Source organism: Gallinula chloropus, assembly GCF_964237585.1.
Source record: "Gallinula chloropus genome assembly, chromosome: 1".
Classification (NCBI taxonomy): Eukaryota; Metazoa; Chordata; class Aves; order Gruiformes; family Rallidae; genus Gallinula; species Gallinula chloropus.
Window position 1 is genome coordinate 73,343,734 of NC_140085.1, and position 20,560 is coordinate 73,364,293.

General features: G+C 40.9%; 1 protein-coding gene across 2 annotated transcripts in view; it reads right to left on the minus strand.

Annotated features, from left to right (window-relative positions):
• Positions 1–340: 340 nt before the first annotated feature.
• Positions 341–20,560, minus strand: part of MPPED1 (metallophosphoesterase domain containing 1) — a gene marked incomplete at both ends in the record, with an annotated part of 49,678 nt that continues 29,458 nt past the window's right edge. The window contains 3 exons of one of the 2 annotated variants that reach the window (XM_084269081.1): positions 341–459; positions 3,977–4,090; positions 8,767–8,882. In XM_084269081.1, coding sequence (XP_084125207.1) covers positions 341–459; positions 3,977–4,090; positions 8,767–8,882 — 349 coding nt within the window. Of the gene's footprint in view, positions 485–3,923; positions 4,091–8,766; positions 8,883–20,560 lie in introns of both variants that reach the window. The other variant, XM_084269080.1, reaches the window with a different exon arrangement.

Here is a 20,560-nt window from a genome sequence, read left to right on the forward strand (position 1 = left end):
ACATCGTTCTTTTAATAAGTCCGATATACTGTACGGTATGTACAAAAGTCCCTACTTGAGAGAGATATATATGCATATGTATATAGGTATGTGGAATGCATTCACTTTTCTGTGTTCACAAATATTTTAATGGTGAAATGGCGAAGTCTTTAATCTTTCTGGCACCAAAACGTCTTTGTTCCTCATCCACTTTCGTCACTCAAAATTTATCTGTGAAGAGCTAGCAGGGGAAAAAAGAAGAAGGTTTTTGCTTTCTTGTTGAATGGTTCCCTACTGGGATTCTCAGCCAGCAATACAAAGTTGCTAATGTGTTGGGCACAACTTTAAATCCTCGTTATAATCATGTGTTCCTCGGAGTAGGTAAGTCAATAACTATAGGTGGATTAAGTGGCTGGTAATTCACAGTGCACACAGATGCATTCACGTAGGTAGTAGTTCCATCAGCCATGACACCATAACCTACAAAGAAAGAAAAACCTGGTAACTCTCATTATTCATTATTATCTTTTTTTGGGTTTAATTATTCACCTTCATCACACAGCCATAAGTGCCCCATTTATTACTCAAGAGGAATGTAAAAACTCTCTTCATGTGAAACATAAAGGTCTCCTGAATTAATACCGCCCTTGTCCTGCAGCAGAACTTTTTGCCATCTTCTAAATCGTGTAAGAAAAGCAAAATGGACCCTCACCAGACAGTGAGGCAGTGGCAGCCAGCAAGCCAAACCTCCTCAGAAAGGCAGGTATTTTTCCCCGCAAAGCATTTTTTTAAAACCTTCCCAGTCTTGGAAGGGATGAGAAGATAGAGCTTAGCCAATTACAGCATCGAAGAAAACATACTTCACATCATTTAGGTTTGCAACCATCAGTGCAGCAAGCTTTGGGCAACTTTTGTCTTTTCACCTCTTTTTCTGTCCTGTGTTGTACATCTTTTAAGCAACTGCTGAAGAAAAAGCATGCCTGACTAAGGGGGGGTGTGTGTGTGTGCATGTACAACTGGGTGGGATTTGTCTAGTAGGAGCCTCTTCTTCCCACATGTTTGAATCTGTTGACCAATTTCAACTGATTTTGCTGGAAAGACACCAAAATCCCTGCCCAGGTAGAGAAAAAAGATGGCTTTACAAACACACCCTCTGACAGACAAAGTGAATTTGCACCCTAAGCCACCGTAACATTTCCACAGGGGAAACCACCCCCTTTATGTCTCATCAGCAGCAAAAAAACCCATAACTGTACCTCATGTCTGACTAGACACATGAGGCAAACAATTCTGGAGCTACATCTGCAGAAAATTTAACTTACAGCTCTACTGTCTCTAGAAGCGGGGTGAAATGCTGCTTCAGAAGGCGAAGCAGCAGCCCTTCAGCTGCCCCGGTGTTACAAGACAGCAGACCCGCTCTCCATTGTCAAAAAACCTTTCCGTGAATGACTAGGAAAAGACCAAAGCCCCATTCCATTAAACTTAAAAGCTCTTGTGTTGGAAACCTGCACTGAAATGCTAAGTATGAAGGAAAGCATTCGCAATCAACAGGATGTGACTGCGGGGAAATCGGCTGGCAGAAAGGATTTGTACTAAGACTCAACCTCACCATTAATGAAGTTAATGGTGAAACGCATTTGTACCTACACCGAGGTGTGGCTATTCAACTCCTAGGTACCCAGGATCCCACAGCTTTTCCGAGTGCCATTTTGTGTCTTACAGAAGCCTCGTTAGTCGCAGAATTTACAAACAAAGAAATGGTAACCAAATTCCTTTCTTTTTTGTTCCTTAAAATATCCTGAATAATGCAGGGCCTCCTGGACTCCCCACGGAAAAACCACACTGTAATTAGGAACTAGGGAGGGAAGAGAACTCTTGTCAGGTTCCTGTCACAGACGTTTCTTTAAATCATTTGCTGTTTGCCACAGAACAATTGTTCTGTGTAAATCGCAACCCCCACGGAGGACAGTCAGCGTCGCTGCTGGGACTTTCTGTCTCCTCGGCTACACGTGTGGAGAGAACAGAATCAGCTCGCTGATACGTTCCTTGGGCTGGAAGATTCCTAATGCTGTGGTTTTCGCTCCTACCCTACTGCCAACGGAGTTTCCTTGGCCACGGCTGGCTGTAATGGGCAAACCAGGATTTTAGCTGGTGTCCCTGCCATGCTGCCTGTTGCTTCCATGGGTCAAGGTATTTTTTGGGGTATTTTTTGGCAGAGACAGCAGTGCAGAGGGGGAATAAGGAAGAAACGCCTCTTCTAAGCATCTCTTCCTTGCGGATGTTCAGTAAATGAGTGCTGCAGATGTAGCTATGCTCAGTCAGGGGAGGAACTCATCTGTTCAAATCATGCATTCTCTCTACAAAGAGCAGCTTCGTTTGCACAGCCTGTCTGCAATGGGAATTCTCCTCTGCAGAGATTTAGCATCCCACTGCAAAACAGGCTATGCAGCTCCCCATTTGTTTTCTCTAAATCAGGATAGTTAACAAGAAGAGTACCTTGTTTCTGTGTTCTGATACCTACTGTGCCAACTGCATTAGTTCACAATTTGCCATTCTGTGGAGGTGCCATTCTGTTCCCCTAGGAGCCACAGTTGGGCTTGGTCTTAGCAGATGTGATTTTGTTTACCTGCCTGAAGCTTTGAGGCTTGCTAAGTGTGTGCCTACATCCCCCGCAACCTGCGCGGCTTACAGTTTCTGAAAAGACAGTGAGTTTGAACTGTATTCACCAGCTCGCTCTCATGGAACCTCAAAGGCTTTGCTGCAATAGCAAAGGGTTAGGAAAAAATACTGCCTGTGCTCGTTTGTTTGCTCTGACGTAACAGCACCCTGGACATGAACTAGGCATTAACAGGTTTAGGCCCATGAGACACACAGGGAGAATGGACTTAATCCCTGAGTTGCACAATAGCAATCTGAATGTCCTCACCACTCCTAACCTAGCATGGTAGAAGTGCCCAGCAGCAAGTCAGAGTGGGATTTCTTGGGAAGGGTAATGGTTCTTCACAGAAATGGAAGTATCCAAGTGCCAGCTACTCCAGTTTTCCCGTTTGTTCAATTCTGCACTGGTGAGACCCACAGATACCCACTGAAGGCTGGAGAAGTCCCAGAAACAGAAAACTGGCAGTTGTGGTGCACCTTTTCCTGCCAGTAAGTTAACACTGCCAAGAACTAAGCAGCTGATAATACAGGCTCACATGCCAGCGGTACACTTCTGCGCAGCCCAGTGCTTGCTTGTGGTTGGGCCTCCACTTGAAGTCTTGCTGCCTTGACGTGTGAACAGGACAGACTTCTCTGTAACATCCACCTTTCCCTTTGCCTGGAGATGAGCTCCTTCTGTTACCAACATATGGGGGTGTATTTGTCACCATTTACTGAGTTATGTGAAGGGAACTAGTTTTTGTTCCAGTTAAAAATCAAGTACTCCAGAGAACCACCTTGTTCTGGCTGGGTGCAAAATGTTTCCCCTGCCAAAGTGAACACATGCTTGAGTGAATATACTGGTACGCAAGTCAGTGGTGACACTCCTCTTGATCTTTACTTCATATATGCACTGATGCAGAGAGACAACTTTTATCGTACATCCCTGCAGATTAAGCCTTAGAAGGACCCCCCAAAGCTTTCTTACCCATTTTACAAACACAGAAACTGAGGCACAGAGAGCTTACATGAATTATCTTACGTCACAGAGATTCAGCTGAGGACAATACAATCCATCAATCCCATAATTTAGTCTCTTTCTGTAACTTGTGTTCTTATGTTAAAATTCACAGTAAACCTGGCTATGAAGGAGGCATCACCCTGGTTTTGGATGGAAGTTGAAGTACAAATATTGAAATGAGAGTAGCAGCCAACTTCATTTCTACAAACACAGCTAAATAAGTATCTGAATTCCAGAAGTGCTTTGCTTCAGATATGCAAGTTTGAAAATGCCAGTTAAACCAGACAGCTCCTGTGTTTGTGTTTTTTAAAATATATATAGAAATAAATTCATTCTGACCTTCATGGATATGTCCAAAAACATGAAGCCTTGGCTGTATTCGCCTCTGGACTGTGTTCAGCAGCTCAACACATCCTACCCGTTGCATCTTCTTAGGGACCCAGTCTAGAAAACCTTAGGAGAAGAAAGGAAAGCTTTAAAAGAAGACAGGTTATCTGAAAAGCTGTACTGCTCTACAGTATTTCTAAGATTTCATGTCTGGTGGCTTTTCATAAGCAGCCATCAGAGAACTGGCTTGGAAAAAACGTGTTTGCCGTGGTAGAGTTAAGAGAGGAAAGAAGGAAGAACACTCAAGGAAAACCATAAAAGCTCATCCAAAGGAAAAGGACTATGGTAACTCTTGCCAGTTGTTTTCCAAGGAAAAAAAACCTGACATTAAAGCCTTTTTGCACTGCTGTTAGTGGGAAAAGTCAATGGTTTATCCATTCTTTTATCATTCTGTGAGTGAGGTGCAAAGAGCAGTATGTCAATAAGAACCTCAAGCAGTATTTAAGTATTTGAATCTAGTCCCAGGGTCTAAATTTTTTTTAAATTAACATTTTAAACTGAGGTAATGGGATCTGTGTTGCTAATAATAAAACTACATTGTTATCACTATGAATCTTACAGCAGTGGGCCTCAGGTGAGGAACCCACAGCATGCCCAGACAGAACATCCTGAATTCAGGCAGGTTTAGGCACTTCATGACACAGCAAGCCCCGCCAGCCTAAATCGACGGACCTCAGGTAGGAAGAGAAGCTCAGCCCTTCTGCAGTAGATGTTTTTAAGTGCTGTATTTGCTAACACGGAGTTTGTATAAAGATGCATTTTTTTAACAAATACAGACAAAAATGTACCCCAACTTGCTTCTCTGTCTGAAAGCATACTGCAGGGGGGTGCTTAATGCCAACTGAAGTCTCATGTTTGCTACAAAGCAGTAGTACAAGAAGGATGTTGCTGTTTTAGAGGGCTTGCAGTAACCAATCTTTCTGTCTTTCAATTTTTTTTTTTCTTTTCTCATTTTCTATCAGCCATTTTCATCAGGCTCAAATTTGGAAACCTAAAAGATAGAATCATTCTGGGAGTTTAGTTGTTCTGGTACTTTCCTCATGTGCCTGTCATAGCTTTGTATTTCTTAGATTGCTACAATAGCGTGAATATATTGTCAGTCAGTCGGAGAGATACAGCGTCTGGACCTAGTTTTGATGTGTTTACTTTGACATCCAGTCAAGCATGGCTAAATAGCAGCTAGCCAACTGGCTCAAAAGACCAGAACTGTGGTATTCAAGCTCTTGGAAGAGCTCTCAGATTTGACAGAGCTTCGGGGTAGGTTCACACATCACGAAATGCCTCTTCAGATGCCAGTGCTTGAAAACTGGGCTCAGTGTACTGTTGGGTTTTATGAAAATGGTAAAACTTTGCCCTCGTACCATAGTTATTCAGAGACCTACAGCCAATTTTTGTAAATGACTTGGGAACGTGGCATCCTAAGTGTCAAAAAGAGGAAGTTCTGACAGTGGCCTCCTAATTCATTCAGATGCCTCTTGAAGATGCTATGCTGCTGGCTCCTGTTGAAGGGATGTCCAAAGAGAACGCCCCACTGCCTTACAGCCCCAGTGTGCCCAGTTCTGGTAACTGATTTTATCAGTCACTCCTGGTATCCAAATTTACCGTAGTAATTAGTAAGTCTTTAAGATGTCGAAGTGAGACCAGTAACTCCTCTGGAATCCAGTCATGCTTTTTTAAGAGCAGGCAGATAACCACAGGTTTTGTTACTTCGATGATTTGAAACAGTTAATTGTCAAAATGTCTGTGGTGAGCATAAAGCCAGAAGTATTTCCACTTCAAAAACTTCACAAACAAAAATCCATAAAATTAACTTCTCCATTAAATTAAGCATTATTTATGTTGAACATGTTTTTGTTTACATGCATTATCACCCTTCTGAAGCTTTCCCATATGTTTGTAGCTTATTATGTACACCTGACTACACAAACTAAGAATAATTGATTACACCTAGCTAACAATTAGAGTTCATCTTAGGGTTTTTTTAATGTTTGGTTACTTGAAACAGGTTTCTGCAGCTGTCAGGAAAGTATAAATCTTTGTCATAGACAATCAAGCAGACAGCTACAAGTGAAGACTTAAAGGTGAAATTAAATTAAAAACAAACAAAGAAAAGAACAGGGAACTTTCTGAAGAGAAATAAAAGAATCATAAATGCAGATCTTAAGAAATCAAGGAAAAGACTTTAAAAGTTATACTATATATAAAAGTAACAAATGTATGCTGATACGAAAATGAGCATTAGCACTGATCCCGTAATCATTAATACTACTGTTGTTTCATAAGCTATAAAATATGTGGCATATCTTTAACAGTAATAAACAGTTTATTAATTAAATGGTGGATAATAGCTGTTTTAACCTTTGTTTTCTCATCCTGTGTGAAACTCCTGTCGATCCCTGCCCTGGTTTGTCCCAAAGCACTACTTAAAAACAGGGGGAAAAAAGCCCCTCAGGTTTTTGTTCCGTGCCTAACTGACTTCGACACACAAACTCCATTAACTCTTAAAAGTGCTCCTGCATCGAAATCATGTAGGCAATTTTAAATCTATCTAATAACGTCGTATTAATTAGTTTAGGAGCATGCGTGCTCTTTTGAAGCAAGGGAGAGAGAAAGCAGCACAGAAAATGGATGATGGACAGAATTTAGGCAGCCATGCTGGAGGGAAAAAGAGGAATTTGCAAGAGCACTGATTGCCATTTATGATCATTAAGAACAGCTCTACTGATGCTGTCCAAGATCAGAACAACAGTAATCAGCTTTCTGGTTAAAATAATTGCCTGGGAGGGTCAAGGAGAATCCCATCTCCCAAAATGTCTGCGGAGGGAGCTACACAATAAGGAGGTTCTGTAAGTTAGGCAGAGCGCTAATTTCTTTTGAAGCGCCATGTAATTGTTGCCATGGGTGTCAGGGAGACCAACACCTGATGCCCTCAGGCAGAGGGTGCTGTGCCTGAGCCATCTATTAATGCATCACTACGAAAAAAGACAAAGAAAAGAAACACAATGGGAATTTTTAAAAAAAAAAAAAACCAACCCGAACAACAAGGGTTGAAACTTAAGGATTCAAAAACAAATACATGGAGACCAGGGAACTCTATGTTATCCCATTACAGTCAGTGGACATGGGCAGCTCTTCCTCAAGATTACTACAATTAGTAAATTACTTTTCAATTACTAAATTTATTATTAAATCTGTTATTAAAGCATGCCTGTTGAGTGCCAGCTCTGCAGTGCTCTCTAGAGGTTCTCCTTGCTCTGCTGATCCAAAGAGGCTGCCTGGAGAAGCCTGGTGGCTAAATCAGCAAGGTGGATGAAGCTGGCTAGTGCGAACCCCTCTCTCCATCTTCCAACACCTGATTTCAAGTGCTAGATACAGGGATATTCTTAGGATCAGCCGAAGGTTGGGTTTTTTTACAACTGGTTTTAAAAATGGCTTTGAAACTGCTGAAAAAGCTTCAGAAAAGTTTTAAATATGACTTAGAAATAAAACTGCATCACAGACTCAGTGTCTTGCCTGGGATTATCCCCAGCACTAACTGTTTGGGGCTGATATCTAAACAATTAATTTCTGCCATCCATTTTTACGCTACAGGTCCATGTTAAAATCAGACTGTGGCATGGCATGAGACTCCACTTAGGTGAAGTATCAAAACACACGCCCTTACTGTGAGAAACCCTGCTCACAAAGAAGCCCTTTTGCCCAGGATTAGTGAGCAGCGGAATGCAAACATGTCTTTCTAAAGAGAACAAGAAAACACAAACCCTTTAGATACTTTCTCCTCCAAGCTCTGAAAGAGGAGAAGAAAGGATGGAAGACAAGAGGGTTTTAGCTTCAGGAAATTGGGGAATCTAATGGTTTAAAGGAACCAACTGCCTTCATTTCACACAAAGCACTCCTCCGCACTAAGACTCAGCAGAACACTTAAGTACATCCTTCACATTCGTGTGCATTTGTTACAATAGTGAGAGTTAAACACACAGGTGCATTAAATATAGCTTGCTGTATGTTAAACACGTTGAAAAACATGTTAAAAACCGTAAGGTTTTACTGAATCTGGCCAAGTTTCTGTGATTATATTACTTCCGTAACACAGGCAATGTCGCTATTATCTAGGAATGCAAGAAATCTCTCCTGGCTTTTCTATCACCTATATTAATGTTTGTAAACCACAAATGTAAAGCTGTTTCTTGCTGGTCTGTTCACGTTGCCAGACTGTACTAAAAATAGGCAATTTACCCACGCCACTCAAAGAACAGGCAAACAATGGCAGCATTTGGGTTTGTGAGGCAGAAGATGCACCATGTCAGCACAATGAAGAAAAATACAGACTATGGGTACTTTGGAGGGGGGGGATGCTGCTGCAAACAAGACAGAAAGATAGTGCTAAAAAATTAGGATCCTAATCCTGCATTTCTCTTCATGCAGGCTCCATGCTTTAAATCTACTAATTTCACCAGTGGCAGAGTGGAGAGATGCATAGGAGAACTAGACCTTGCTTATTTATAAAGCTCATTACAGCTTTATACATTAAGACTTTATTTTTTAAGCCAGTATTTAATCCCCTACCACTGAGCGTGGGTAATTGTGAAATACAAAACTGACCTGATGTCCTGCTTCTGAAAGCAGTACAGACGTTGATTTTGACTTTTGTAAGTCAGGATTGCACTCCCTGTCTAAGGAGAGCCATCAGTTACTGTATAATCATCTGAAACACACAGCTAAGAGCACTCGTATTTTCTTACCGAGAGGTGGTCCATGTGTTATAAGAATATCTATTCCATCTGGAATAAGGTTCCATTTCTCTAATAGTGCTTGGCCTCGTGGAAGATTAAAGCCCCAGCCATAAAACCAAGGTTGCCTGCCAAGAGAGGAGGAGAATGTCTTCAGTGCCACTTCCATGTACTGGTTATCTAATTAAAATACGGAGATTGACTCTCTACTAGCATGGAATCTGGAGACACAAATAGCATTCATTTTCTTCTTTCTGCACAGAGTAAACCCCTCTTTCCATACACCCAGTGTTATCTCCCTTGTGCAGTCCTTATCACTTTCAGCAGGCAGCATACAGCAACATATTCATGGTATTCCTCTAACTAGGTGAAAAGTAACTCTTACAAGACCTGGATCCCAAGATCTCCTTGCGTGGATTAGCTCCCACAATGCCTAGAACACCTGTCTCAGATATCTAGATGTGTATATAAGTTTCACATGGGCTTCCCATCACGTTTGTCCCTTGGCCTATCATCAGCTAGGCAAGGATAGACCCTGCTAAAATGACAGACCTTGCTCCAAAGTTGGGGACATCATCTATGCTCTTTTGTTTCCCTAACTGGAAGTATCCCATCAGAGCAAGAACGCTGCTTTTTTTCTTACATACCTTTTTTTTTTTCCTGTCCTCTGGTGTGTTGGCTTACTTTTAAATAAGACTTTCCATATTTGGGATTACTTATCAGATGGGCATTTACATTTTTTAAAACACATCTACGGAGCAGCTTATCACAGAGCAGTGGGTCCCTACCATGTCCAGTCAGAACACAAATTATCCGTATCTTGCTATCCTGTTGATTAAAAACCTGTATTTCACAGCAATTATATCATAGTGGTAAATTATGTCTCGCTGACTGTGCTCTAATTCTAGGTCACAGAATTGAAGGGTTAATTTTAGGTTGGAATTTTTAAATAATTTTTTGACTGACGCGTTCTGGCCATATCCATATTTGGAGAACAACAAATAGGCTGCTGTGATTTAATAAGGTTTATCATAATTGCAGCCTTAGTGTTCATAAATATATACACATCAACCAGAGTCCCCTTTGCGATGTCACTCTGTCGAAGAAAGCTTTACACTCCCTCACCGCATCAAAAGACAGGAGGAATTCTTTCAAACAAATTCTCTGAACTCCACTTTACATCATGTATGGCAAAGACAAAAGAAAATGCCCATAAAGCTATTATTCATCCTCTTCCATTACGGATGCTTGGTTAACGTTTCAGAAATTAGCATGCCTGCAATCTTCATGATGATGTATTTTCTGCTTTTCTTTTCTGAATGCTGTAAAGCACATGTCTATTGAAAACAGCTTAGAAAAAATAGCTTGTTAAAATATAAAAGGGATGTGGCTTACATGAGGGAAGGAAAAAAAAAATTCTGCTACAAGGCAAGGAAGAAGGGGGCTTTGCAGAATGCTTCCCGCCTTTCTTCCACAGACAGAAAGGCCTCAGCTTTCCTAGAGAGATGACTGAAGGACTTTCTGAGCCCACAGCCAAGAGCTCATCTCCTAGCTCTTCATCACACAGTGCACTGAATAACCAGGGCTGGTTAAACAGGTGTCCCAGGGAAAAGAAAGAAAAAGGAAAAGAAATAAGAAAAGAAAAAGAAAAAGGTGAATTCTGTACATCTGCTGCTGGACCCAGAAATACATCCCAGCCTGCAGAAGCTGTGATGAGGGAGGTAGGGAGGTGAAGAAGAGTGCAAGCTGGAGCATAGGAGGCTCCATATGAATGTAAGGAAAAACTTTTTCACAGTGAGGGTGCCAGAGCACTGGTACAGGCTGTAGAGTCTCCTTCTCTGCTTGGACACGTTCTTGTCTGACCTAATCTAGGTGATCCTGCACTGTCGGGGGGGGGTGGACTAGATGATCTTTTGAGGTCCTTGCCAACCCCTAACATTCTGTGATTCTGTGGAGATGCTAATAGTGGTAGTGAAGCAGAAATTTTGTTCTGAGTCAGGGTGTGCAGACCAGGGCACCTGGCTGAGAAAAAGACATAACCCTACACCAGAGATATGGTATCTCCCTTCTGCAGAGACCCATACAATTCTAATTACACTTCTCTGGCTTCCTGCTCATCCCCTAGCAGGCTTTCCTCATAGGATGACCAGGACTTGGCTCACAGATACATGACTTCTCGCCTTTCTGCTGCTGGAGTCTCATGGTCTGGCCATCAGCTTATCCTGTGGTAAGCTACCGGTGACATTCCTATGCAAGACTGTCATGCAGACCCAAAGCCCAGTCTGTGGAGTTTGATCAGCGTGTCTTTCATTCAGCTCACCACTGACAGAATGGGAGTATTTTTATCTCACAGGCATGTCCTGAAAATAAACAAACTGGAGTCTGTGGGATGCTCGGATATTGGAGAAGTGGGAGGCTTTACAAAAACATACAGAGGTTAGGCTTTTTCTAACCTCTCCACCCATCCCTGCCTTGGGATTGCGTTCCAAACCTTATATGCCAAGTATCTTTCTTCACCAAGATGAAAATACTCCACTGTTTGGCAAATTGTCTTTAGGCCCAGGGCAAGTTTTCCAGGAGCAAAATCTACTGACAGAAAATATTTGCAAGGGTAAATAGAAGGCAAACAAGTGTCAGCATAGTAAATCATGCTTTTACAGCCACTGACAGACTCAGTGAATACAGGCCCCTGCTCTCAGCCATCGCTTGCTCTGGTGCTTTAGGGCAAGGACAGGACCATCCCCATGTCCCCAGTGGGAAGCGAGGTGAGGTACTGTCCTGCACCCTGTGGGTTTCCAGACCCAGGAGGACAGGCCACGGCCATTCTGTGCCCCAAGAGAGAAACCCTAGGGAAAGATCAACATTTGCCAAATCCCCAAAACGTATGGAATAATTATTTTAAGGATACAATGATGCATTTATAAAGAGACATAACAGTGCTTGCCCCGGGTCTCGCCAAAACTCAGCTTAATCCCGCTGAAATCCAAATGACCGCGGATGGCATATGCAGCTGTGAGAGTCTCTGCCTGCCTCTCCGAGCGCTAGCCTGGACACGGCTGCTTCTTAAAAAGCCTGTTTCCCCTTATGAATAGGCATGATCTGCTTATTAAGACAAGAAGCACTTTCCCCCATCCCTCCCTCCTTCCCTTTGTGGTGACTGCAGCGCGTAGCCGCCCGAGCGCAGGGCTGGTAAGTTATGCATGCTGGAGCTGTTCTTTTGTGAAGGGGAGATGTTACAACTTGTGTGATTTGCCATTATGCTGTCTTTTGTGACAATCCCGAGATCGAAAGAAATGTCTGGGATATTTCTGGCAAAAAAGAAAAAAAAAATTAAAAAAAAAATCTGAAGTTCAAGAAAGGATTCAATGGAAGATGTTGGTGTGCTTTACATCTGAGAGAAGAAAGACAAATGATACCTTTCAGTGTCCCCAACCCAAAGCAAAACCATCTTTAAATGTGCACGGGGATTTTACAAATCCCCACATCCCTTCCTCCAAAAATTTATTGCAAAACAGCCATCAAAGTTTCCAAGTAGGGGGAGAAAAAAAATCTTCTCCAATGACCGCAAACAAGACCTGGATGCTGTGAAAGACAACTTTATCTAAAATTTCCATTTACGATGGAAACTGAAAGCAAAGTTGAAATCTTTGTATTGAACACCGAATTTCAGAATCCCTGGCTGCTGCTTGCTCAGGAAAAGTGTAATTTTTTAATAAATGACTTTTCAATGATACTTTACATTTTACAAAGAAAATACTGTCATGTATGTTCTGTAAGAGAAAAATCTGCTGATCTCAAAAAAACCCAAGAAAAATGTATTTGGCAATTAAAGACACACATCATGAGTGTATTTCACCTCTGAAGTGAAGCGCTCATGTGTGGAAATGTACTTTGATTTAGGTCCTACCTTCTTAAAGCGAACCGTTTGAGTGTCTCCACATACTACTCAAATTCAGTGGCATTATTATTATGATAAGAATAATGATTGTCTACATATAAGACTCTAGGGGGGAAATATATTGGAAGTGAATTTGTTTACAGCACGATTAACCTTATGTTAAAAACACATGAACAAGTTTTGCAGGTCAAATAATCTACCATACAAAAAGGGCTGAATTATCAGAATTTGTGCTAGCAATCGGATGTTGCTTTATGTACTGAATTTCTATCTTTCTGTTCTAAAGTAACCATTGGAATAATTTTCTTACAGAATGATAGTTGCTATGACAACCATAGCAAATTTTCCTTTTCTGAAACAGATGTCTCATTTAGTTGAAAATTAGAATGTGAAAAACCCATGGGAAAAATTAATTCAAACTTTAACAGAACACTGACTACAATGTAATCTCTTATAGGTTAACCCCTTAACATCTTTCTGCACTCTTAGAGTAACCTTCTCATAAATTCTAATTAAACCAGTTTAACCTCCTAGGAATGACCTTCTTAGCTATCATTAGTGCTTTAGTTGTCTTTGAAAGGTGCATTTCTGTTACAACAGAAAAAAGTCGTGCTAAAAAAAAAAGTGGTCAAATGTATTACCGCCTTAATTATTTATTAGTTTTTCTTCTTTTATTCAGCTACTACTGGAAAGCGCTACCACGTAGTCCAGGAATTCCTTTGTCATTTAAATGAGGTATAACTTAGTTTTACATGTGATTTACTGTAAAGGGCGGTGATGCACTACCCAGACTTGACCTGTAATTTACTTGAAAATTGAAGGGTTTCAATTTTCAAACCGCTGGTACCCATCTCAGTCTGCCCAGAGGACATACAAAAAGGGGACACAAGAAAGGATACTTGGCTGGGGAAAACTATCAGCACGGATGGATTTTTCTATTACCAGCAACAAGAGAGTGAAATCTGATTCTTCGTTTACCTTGATTCAATTTAAACGTTTTAACTTTCTGCCTGCTTACCCGCTCAAGGGGACTCTCCACAATACGTGGTCATTGGCTACGGAAGAACACAGCAGGCGGCCAGCAGGCAGGCAAAGCCCTATTCCCACCGCAGCACCGCCCGTATTCAGCTACCACAAGAATTTTGGGGCTGCAGGATTTACCACATCAGCTGTGCCTAGGTCATCCAGTCGAGTAAGGTAAATCCTGACAGCAGCAGGCATGCAAGTACTCACCTTGGCTTTAAGGGGAAACTTTTGTGTGCCCACGGAGAGCTATGGAGAGTGACTGACTGAATAGCCGTTAAGTGCATCAAAGGGACGGGTGGGCAGCATCTTGCCAACACTTAGTAGCAAAACCCCACAGAACTAAAGCACACCACACAGATCATGGGTGCCTCCTCATTTCTAGAAAGTTTCCTACAGAAATCTTTTTTTTGCAGCTGAAAGGCAAGTTCTCTTGCCAGAATCCCTTTGCTTACTAAATAAACTTCAAAGGCTCACAATTGCATGTAATGTGTTCCAGTCTTTCCTCCACAACAGTTGTCATTTTTCTCCTCTTGGAAAATAGAAGAAAGAATCACAGAGGTTGGAAAAGACCTTTAAGATCAAGTCCAACCATTCCCATCCTATGCTAAACCATATCCCTAATTACCTGATCTACACCTCTTTTAAACGCATCCAGGGATGGTGACTCAAACACTTCCCTGGGCAGCCTGTTCCAGGCCCTGACAACTCTTTCAGTGAAGAATTTTTTCCTAACATCTAATATGAACCTGCCCTGGTGCAGCTTTGTGCCATTTCCCCTTATCCTATCTCTTGTCACCTGAAGAAGTTCAGTGGGAAAGGAATGGACCAAATCGCTCTTCCCATTCCTGCTCCCCTTCCTGACACTTGCAGCACTGCACATATTCAGCATTTGGAAGACTGGACTGTGCATACTTGAAGTCAAACTGTTAAAAGGGAACAGTCAAGGGCCACTGAGCACCAAAAAGCACTTGGGTTCAGCACTGGGACTCACAGGCGAACATTTAAGCCTACCTTTTCTTGGTCTTGACCGAATTTGACTATTCTAACTAGCTATATTCCTGCAAACACAAGTATACAGTGCTACGTATACACTGCACACCTGCCTTATCTGGGTGGACTTCACATCTTTCAGTGTTGATATTTTTACATTCCCCATCACTGCATTAGCTGAATTTACCCAATCTCCATAATTGCCTTTTTAGCCTTTCCTCAGTAAGTAACTAGCCAGTTTACTGAGCATTTCTAATGCTTTTTACTCAATTTTCTCTCCACATAAAAATTCATAAAAGTTCACCTTTTGGGGGGCAGGTGGGAGGGGGATTTTGGCTGTAAAGTAATTGTGGAGTAACACTCATCTTTCTGTCTCATCTTCCTTGCATTAGAGAGGACCATCCAAAGCAGGCAGGGCTGATACTAGCTATTCAGCTATTCATGCTCAGAAGGACTGGGTGGACACTGTTTGTTTACAGGCTCTGAAATACCATTCAACATCTTGGCACCTGAGTGTTTTAACAGCGTAACTGAGATTTACAGAAAAACAGGTTTCTGAAGTTTTGAGGAGCACGACTAACCTCCATGTGAGAAAGACAAAGGTAGTATGATTCTAGAGAAGAGGTATGAAAGCGGTGTACAAAAAGATATAAATTACGCCAAAAAAAGAAACTTGAGATTCGCTCATTCATAATGCTGGAACTGGGGCTTTTAAAATGAAAGCTAAGGCATTATACTTAAAACTAATAAATGCAAATGACGGTTAATCTCATATAAGATTATCCCCTGGAACACATGGCCATGCAGTACAGCTCAGCAGGTGGAAAGGAGAAAGCAGAAGGGAGGGGAACGTAGGTGCTAACGACACCACACACTTGCACAGCATTACTTTGGGAGGCTGTAGTGAGCACCAAATTCAACTCAGCCCGTCCATCAGCCCACTGACCCCAACAGACAGCACTACTTCTTCCAAGGGCAAGTTGCCGTGTTCTTGGTTTTTGGCTTCACGTGCTTCACATCCAAGGTTTTCATCCTTGAAAACTCTCAATCAAATTGTTTCCACAAAAGGAAAGGAGGGTAAAAATCAGAATACGACCTGCTGTCGGTAATTATTTCTTTTGCAATTTGAGTTACACATGAAATCATTCATCTTTTGTTTAGCAGAGGATTTCATACATCTCTGAATGGAAAGAAAGAAGAATGAGCTGTGACTAATAGGAACTGATCATTTCTAAACATTAATCTGTTATAAAACAATGAAAAATAAAATGAAATGGACTTTATCTTCATAGTAAGAAAACAGAAGATAACAGGTAAGGAGAAAAATTAATGAAAGACTGAATTTTAAACATGCCAATACCAAATGAAAATAGTTAATTTCATTCTGTCGGGAGCCAAATGATAATATCCCATCTGATATTTTTTTTTAAAGTAATAAATGCAACAAACAAACGTAAAAGCTAATTTGGAATAATTAGACAAGAGATTCAGTGCTGAGGGTGGAGATGTAGAACTGTACAGACTTTCAGTACGGTCTTACAGTTCTAACGCAGGGCTGAGGTGCCGAGCTCCTGATGTCCCAGGGTCGGTTCTCTCAGTCTCTCTGATTCTCAACATGTAAAAATAAAGGAACAGCCAGGCTATGCAGACTGTGCTTCAGATACTGACTGTCACAGGGAGAAGAAGGGTGCAGAGAGAGAAGGAGTTAACAGCCCCTCTACCCACAGTGCTGTCACCATCTCATTTTAAATGTAAAACTTTGCTGTGGATCAGTAAGGAAAGAAGAGTTTGAGGCCCATCTACGTGTGGTGTCTTTACAGTTTTTCACTATCAAATGACCAGACAGCTAAAGAAAAATAACGTTCTTCCACAAATCCGGCTAGTTAGTGTTTACTGTAGCCCTCAAAGACTTTGCAGAAGTTTGCTAACAGAGGAGATGGAATATCCCTTCAAATGGAGATGCGATACTTGCGGGCTTTTTTATGATGCAGCTCCTGGAGGGTCTCTCCTAGATGAAACACAACTGAAATACGTAGGATGTTTAATAGGTGCACAGAGGACTGATAAAAAAGGCCCTCACCGTAGCCACTTCTCAGTTTAGTAACTCACCAGGTTTACATTCTTTTCTCAAAATACCAGGAGTAATTAGGCCATATGGACTAACTGTCTGCCAGTTCTTTCCTTTTTTTCCTTCCTTTTTGTTTTTTAACCTTCTTTTCCTTGGAAAATTCAAAGCCATTTTGAATTAAACAAGCATGAAAATGCTTCCAAAACTAATAAATTAATACAGCACGTGTGCATGTATCCATAAATGTATTATTTTTAACATTTTCAATCTCGCAACAGATGAACTTACTTCTTGTTTAAAAAGCCACATACTGATACTTCATATGCCACAGTTTCACAGTTCTACCTGAAGTGAACAACATCCAAGCAATCCTAAATTTCAAAATCATGTTTTCCCGCAGTACAGTGGTAGGAAACTGACTGCTGCAATATTAATTCATCTCACAGTACAGTGGTGGAAACTGACTGCTGCAATATAAATTTCCATACCAAAAAATTAAAGCTCTAACACCTGGATGCTCATTCAGACAGCTAGAAATTCTTAAAAAAAAAAATCATGTATTTATCCAGTGTAAATTACGTAATTAGAAATATTTGACACACACAGGTGCAGCCCTCTGTTTTAATACTGGTTCCAATTTATTCTAATTTCTTACAGGGGAAGAAAATCCTCATATTAATTCATATTAAACAATGCTAATTTATTAAATAAAATTAATTTATGAACAACAAATCCAGAGGAAGTGTTCTGATGCTAAACAGCTTCACAACAAGTGGTAAATTACTCTTCCCCTTAAAATCTGATCAGGGAAAAGAGAAAGAACTCACTAAACTATGTTACAATGAGTTTCTGTGATGGTGGCTCTATTTACAGTTCTTCACGTAGGGAACAATGTAAAGTCACCGTCTAGTTCTTGATGTAGTAACGCACCTACTGCGTAAAAACCTAGGGGAAAACGCATACGTGCAAGCTACCATGAAGTAGGGAGGCTGATTCTCACCAGGTGTAAATGGCTCAAAAGCCGGTGGAGCTCTGCCAATTTACTCCAGCTGAGAATCCGCTCCGCAGAGATCCGCTCCAAACTAGTTCGCTATTTGTGTTTCTCTTGGAATATCGCCAAAGGGCTCATGGCAGTACCCAACTGTGTTTACATCTTTGAAACATCCTGAAATTGCTGCTGTCTGAGACTACAGCCCAGACTACAGATAGAGCTGGTGGTAGTCCTTTTGTTCAAGAAAAAATGGCGGGGGGTGGGGGGTGGGGGTGGGGTGGAGTGGGGATGAAAAGCACCAAAACAACAAAAAAAAAAGCCCACTTTAAACTTTAATATCAGCTCTGTCTCATAAAATCAAACTTTCAAGCAAATGTGAAAAATAAAGAGAAAACTGCTGTGGGGGATTGCAATTTCGCTCTTGTGGTTTATGAACTGCAGGAAAGTGAAGCCAATTCCCCGTAGTGAGATTACAGGTCTCCTCTTCTATAGGTCTTAAATTAAAAACCAGCTGAATCCAAAGTGAGCTGGTTTACTGGATCAGAAGATTCAATTATTTCGGCTAAGTAACTGAACGCGAACTGCTTCCTTTTAATAATATACAACTAATAATTACTGCCCAAGAAAGGACTTTCTTCTACCAAGCTAATTAAACCAAAGCAATATATTTTTTGACGGCTCCCAAATTTAACTAAAGCTAGTAACATTAGCAAAAAAACGAGCAAATGCATATCCCTGCTCACATGGAGAAATACAGAGCCACGATAACGTGTCCAGGCACTACAAGGAACAGGACTTGCCCCACCAAAAAAACTGCTGTGGGAAATCCATGTAACTGCTGGTCTGTATTCCGGATTCCCACACACACAGGCAGTGTGATGTCCCACACACGTGTACAGACACAGCCGAGGACCGCAACGGTGAAGAGGATGCAAAGCATCTTTGGCTTCAGTGGCTGACTAAGCTCAGTAGACAAGGGGTCACGCTGTGAAATGTGTTAGAGAACCCATCCCTATCCCTAACAGGCAGGCACATACCAGGAAGCAGCACGCAAAGGTGTTTGACTTACTGGTTTTCCTCTATTGTGACCATGCTAGGATTGAACTGTTCCAGACTCCCCGGCTGGGAAGAAATTTTAATCGAGGGAAAACATTTTCTGGAACGTTCGTTAACAAGAAAAGGGAAAAAAAAATAAAAAAGGGATATTCTCAACTGCTGTGACTTTAAAAAAATCTCGTGGGATAGCTAGAATTTATCACGTTGGTCTGACTTGAATGATATTTATAGGCCACAATAGATGTAGTTGAGTTTACATTCTCATTCACTCATGTATCAGTTTAATTAGTTAATAAATAACTATGTTCCTTTAATATGCTATAGAAAATTCGCTTGGAGTCTGAGAAACTTTCATTTTGCCCCATACAGTTTTCATTCCAGCAATGTTAATAATTCTTGCTAATTCATTTCAGTCACTTAATTTGTACTGCAGTGTTCATTAAAAAGACCTCTCCGGAATTCAGTATGATTGCTCACACGAGCAATAGCACCCGAATACCTACTGTCTACTGAATGAGACTCACACTTCCCGTATTTCCAAATCATGTAAAAAAAATGTTTTCTGAGACGTGTTTGTCACATGAAATGCACCGATTTTAGTAAAGTGCCATTAGCTAACAAAAAAAAAAAAAAAAGAGGAGAAAAATGATCCAGCGATCTGTTTCAGATGTTAAAGAGACAGAATGCACTCTTAAGTCTCACTTTCTGCCACTGGAAAAAAAAACTTTCACACTTCAGGAATTCAAAATCTTCTATTTCTCCCCACCACCTTGTCTGAACAGCTGAATTCAATAGATCAAGATTATTTTGCAGAGAAAAAAACATTGTTATGATCTTCCATATGCCACAAACTAAACTACAGTGTATTGTGATTTTAAGTGTTTTTAGAAGCAGCACTCTCCAAAATGGAAAACGGTTTCTGAGAAGTATGGAAGAGGAAATAAAAATATCATTCCAGCATTGTGCTAAAATACAATTAAACCTGTATCTATGTGCCTCAGACTGTTAATTAATATATTTTAACAGGATGATAAATGTTGCTTTCTCTCTTCTAAACGCGTTGCTATTTCTTACACATCTGTCACATCTTACCTGCCTCTTCCTGATTGCCTGAACTAAAACATTCTAACCATAGTAATGCAGCTACATCTGGAAGACTTAGACCTTCTGCACAGAATTTCTGAAACCTGAAATGCCTCTATGCTAAGTAATGAGTGGAGTCTATTATTCTCACTCATGATTTTAATTTTCTTCAAGAACCCTGTCAGTCTGCTTAAATTTCTCACTTAATAGTGCTCTCAAAGTCACTAATTGAAAAAAGCTCCAAATGGTTCCCAACTTTAAAAATCAGGGAACACCAACCATTTTAAAAAGATATTTCCAAGGAACCAAAACCCAGAACCCTGCAGTATGTCCACATCCAGCAATTCCACATCCACCTCTACACAACTGTAGCACTGATAGAGATAGATGTGCAAACAAGCCACTAGCTCAAAAATCTACTTAAATCTGTGGTTTGCTAGAATTTGAGAGTGGTATTTTATTGCTTTAGAAAACAGTACAGAAGCAATTGTGCTTTAGTTATTTGTATTTTTATCTTTTGACCAAGTGAGGGTGCAGAAAGAAGAGACCATAGGAGAATCAGCTGTTTTACTCAGAAAAACGTCTAGTACAGTTTTTCCCAGTAACACAAATTTTTGAGTCCCATGTATATTTAAGTCATGTGTAAAGGACTGGACCCTTTTTTTTCAGATTTGAAAGGGACCATAAAAATTAT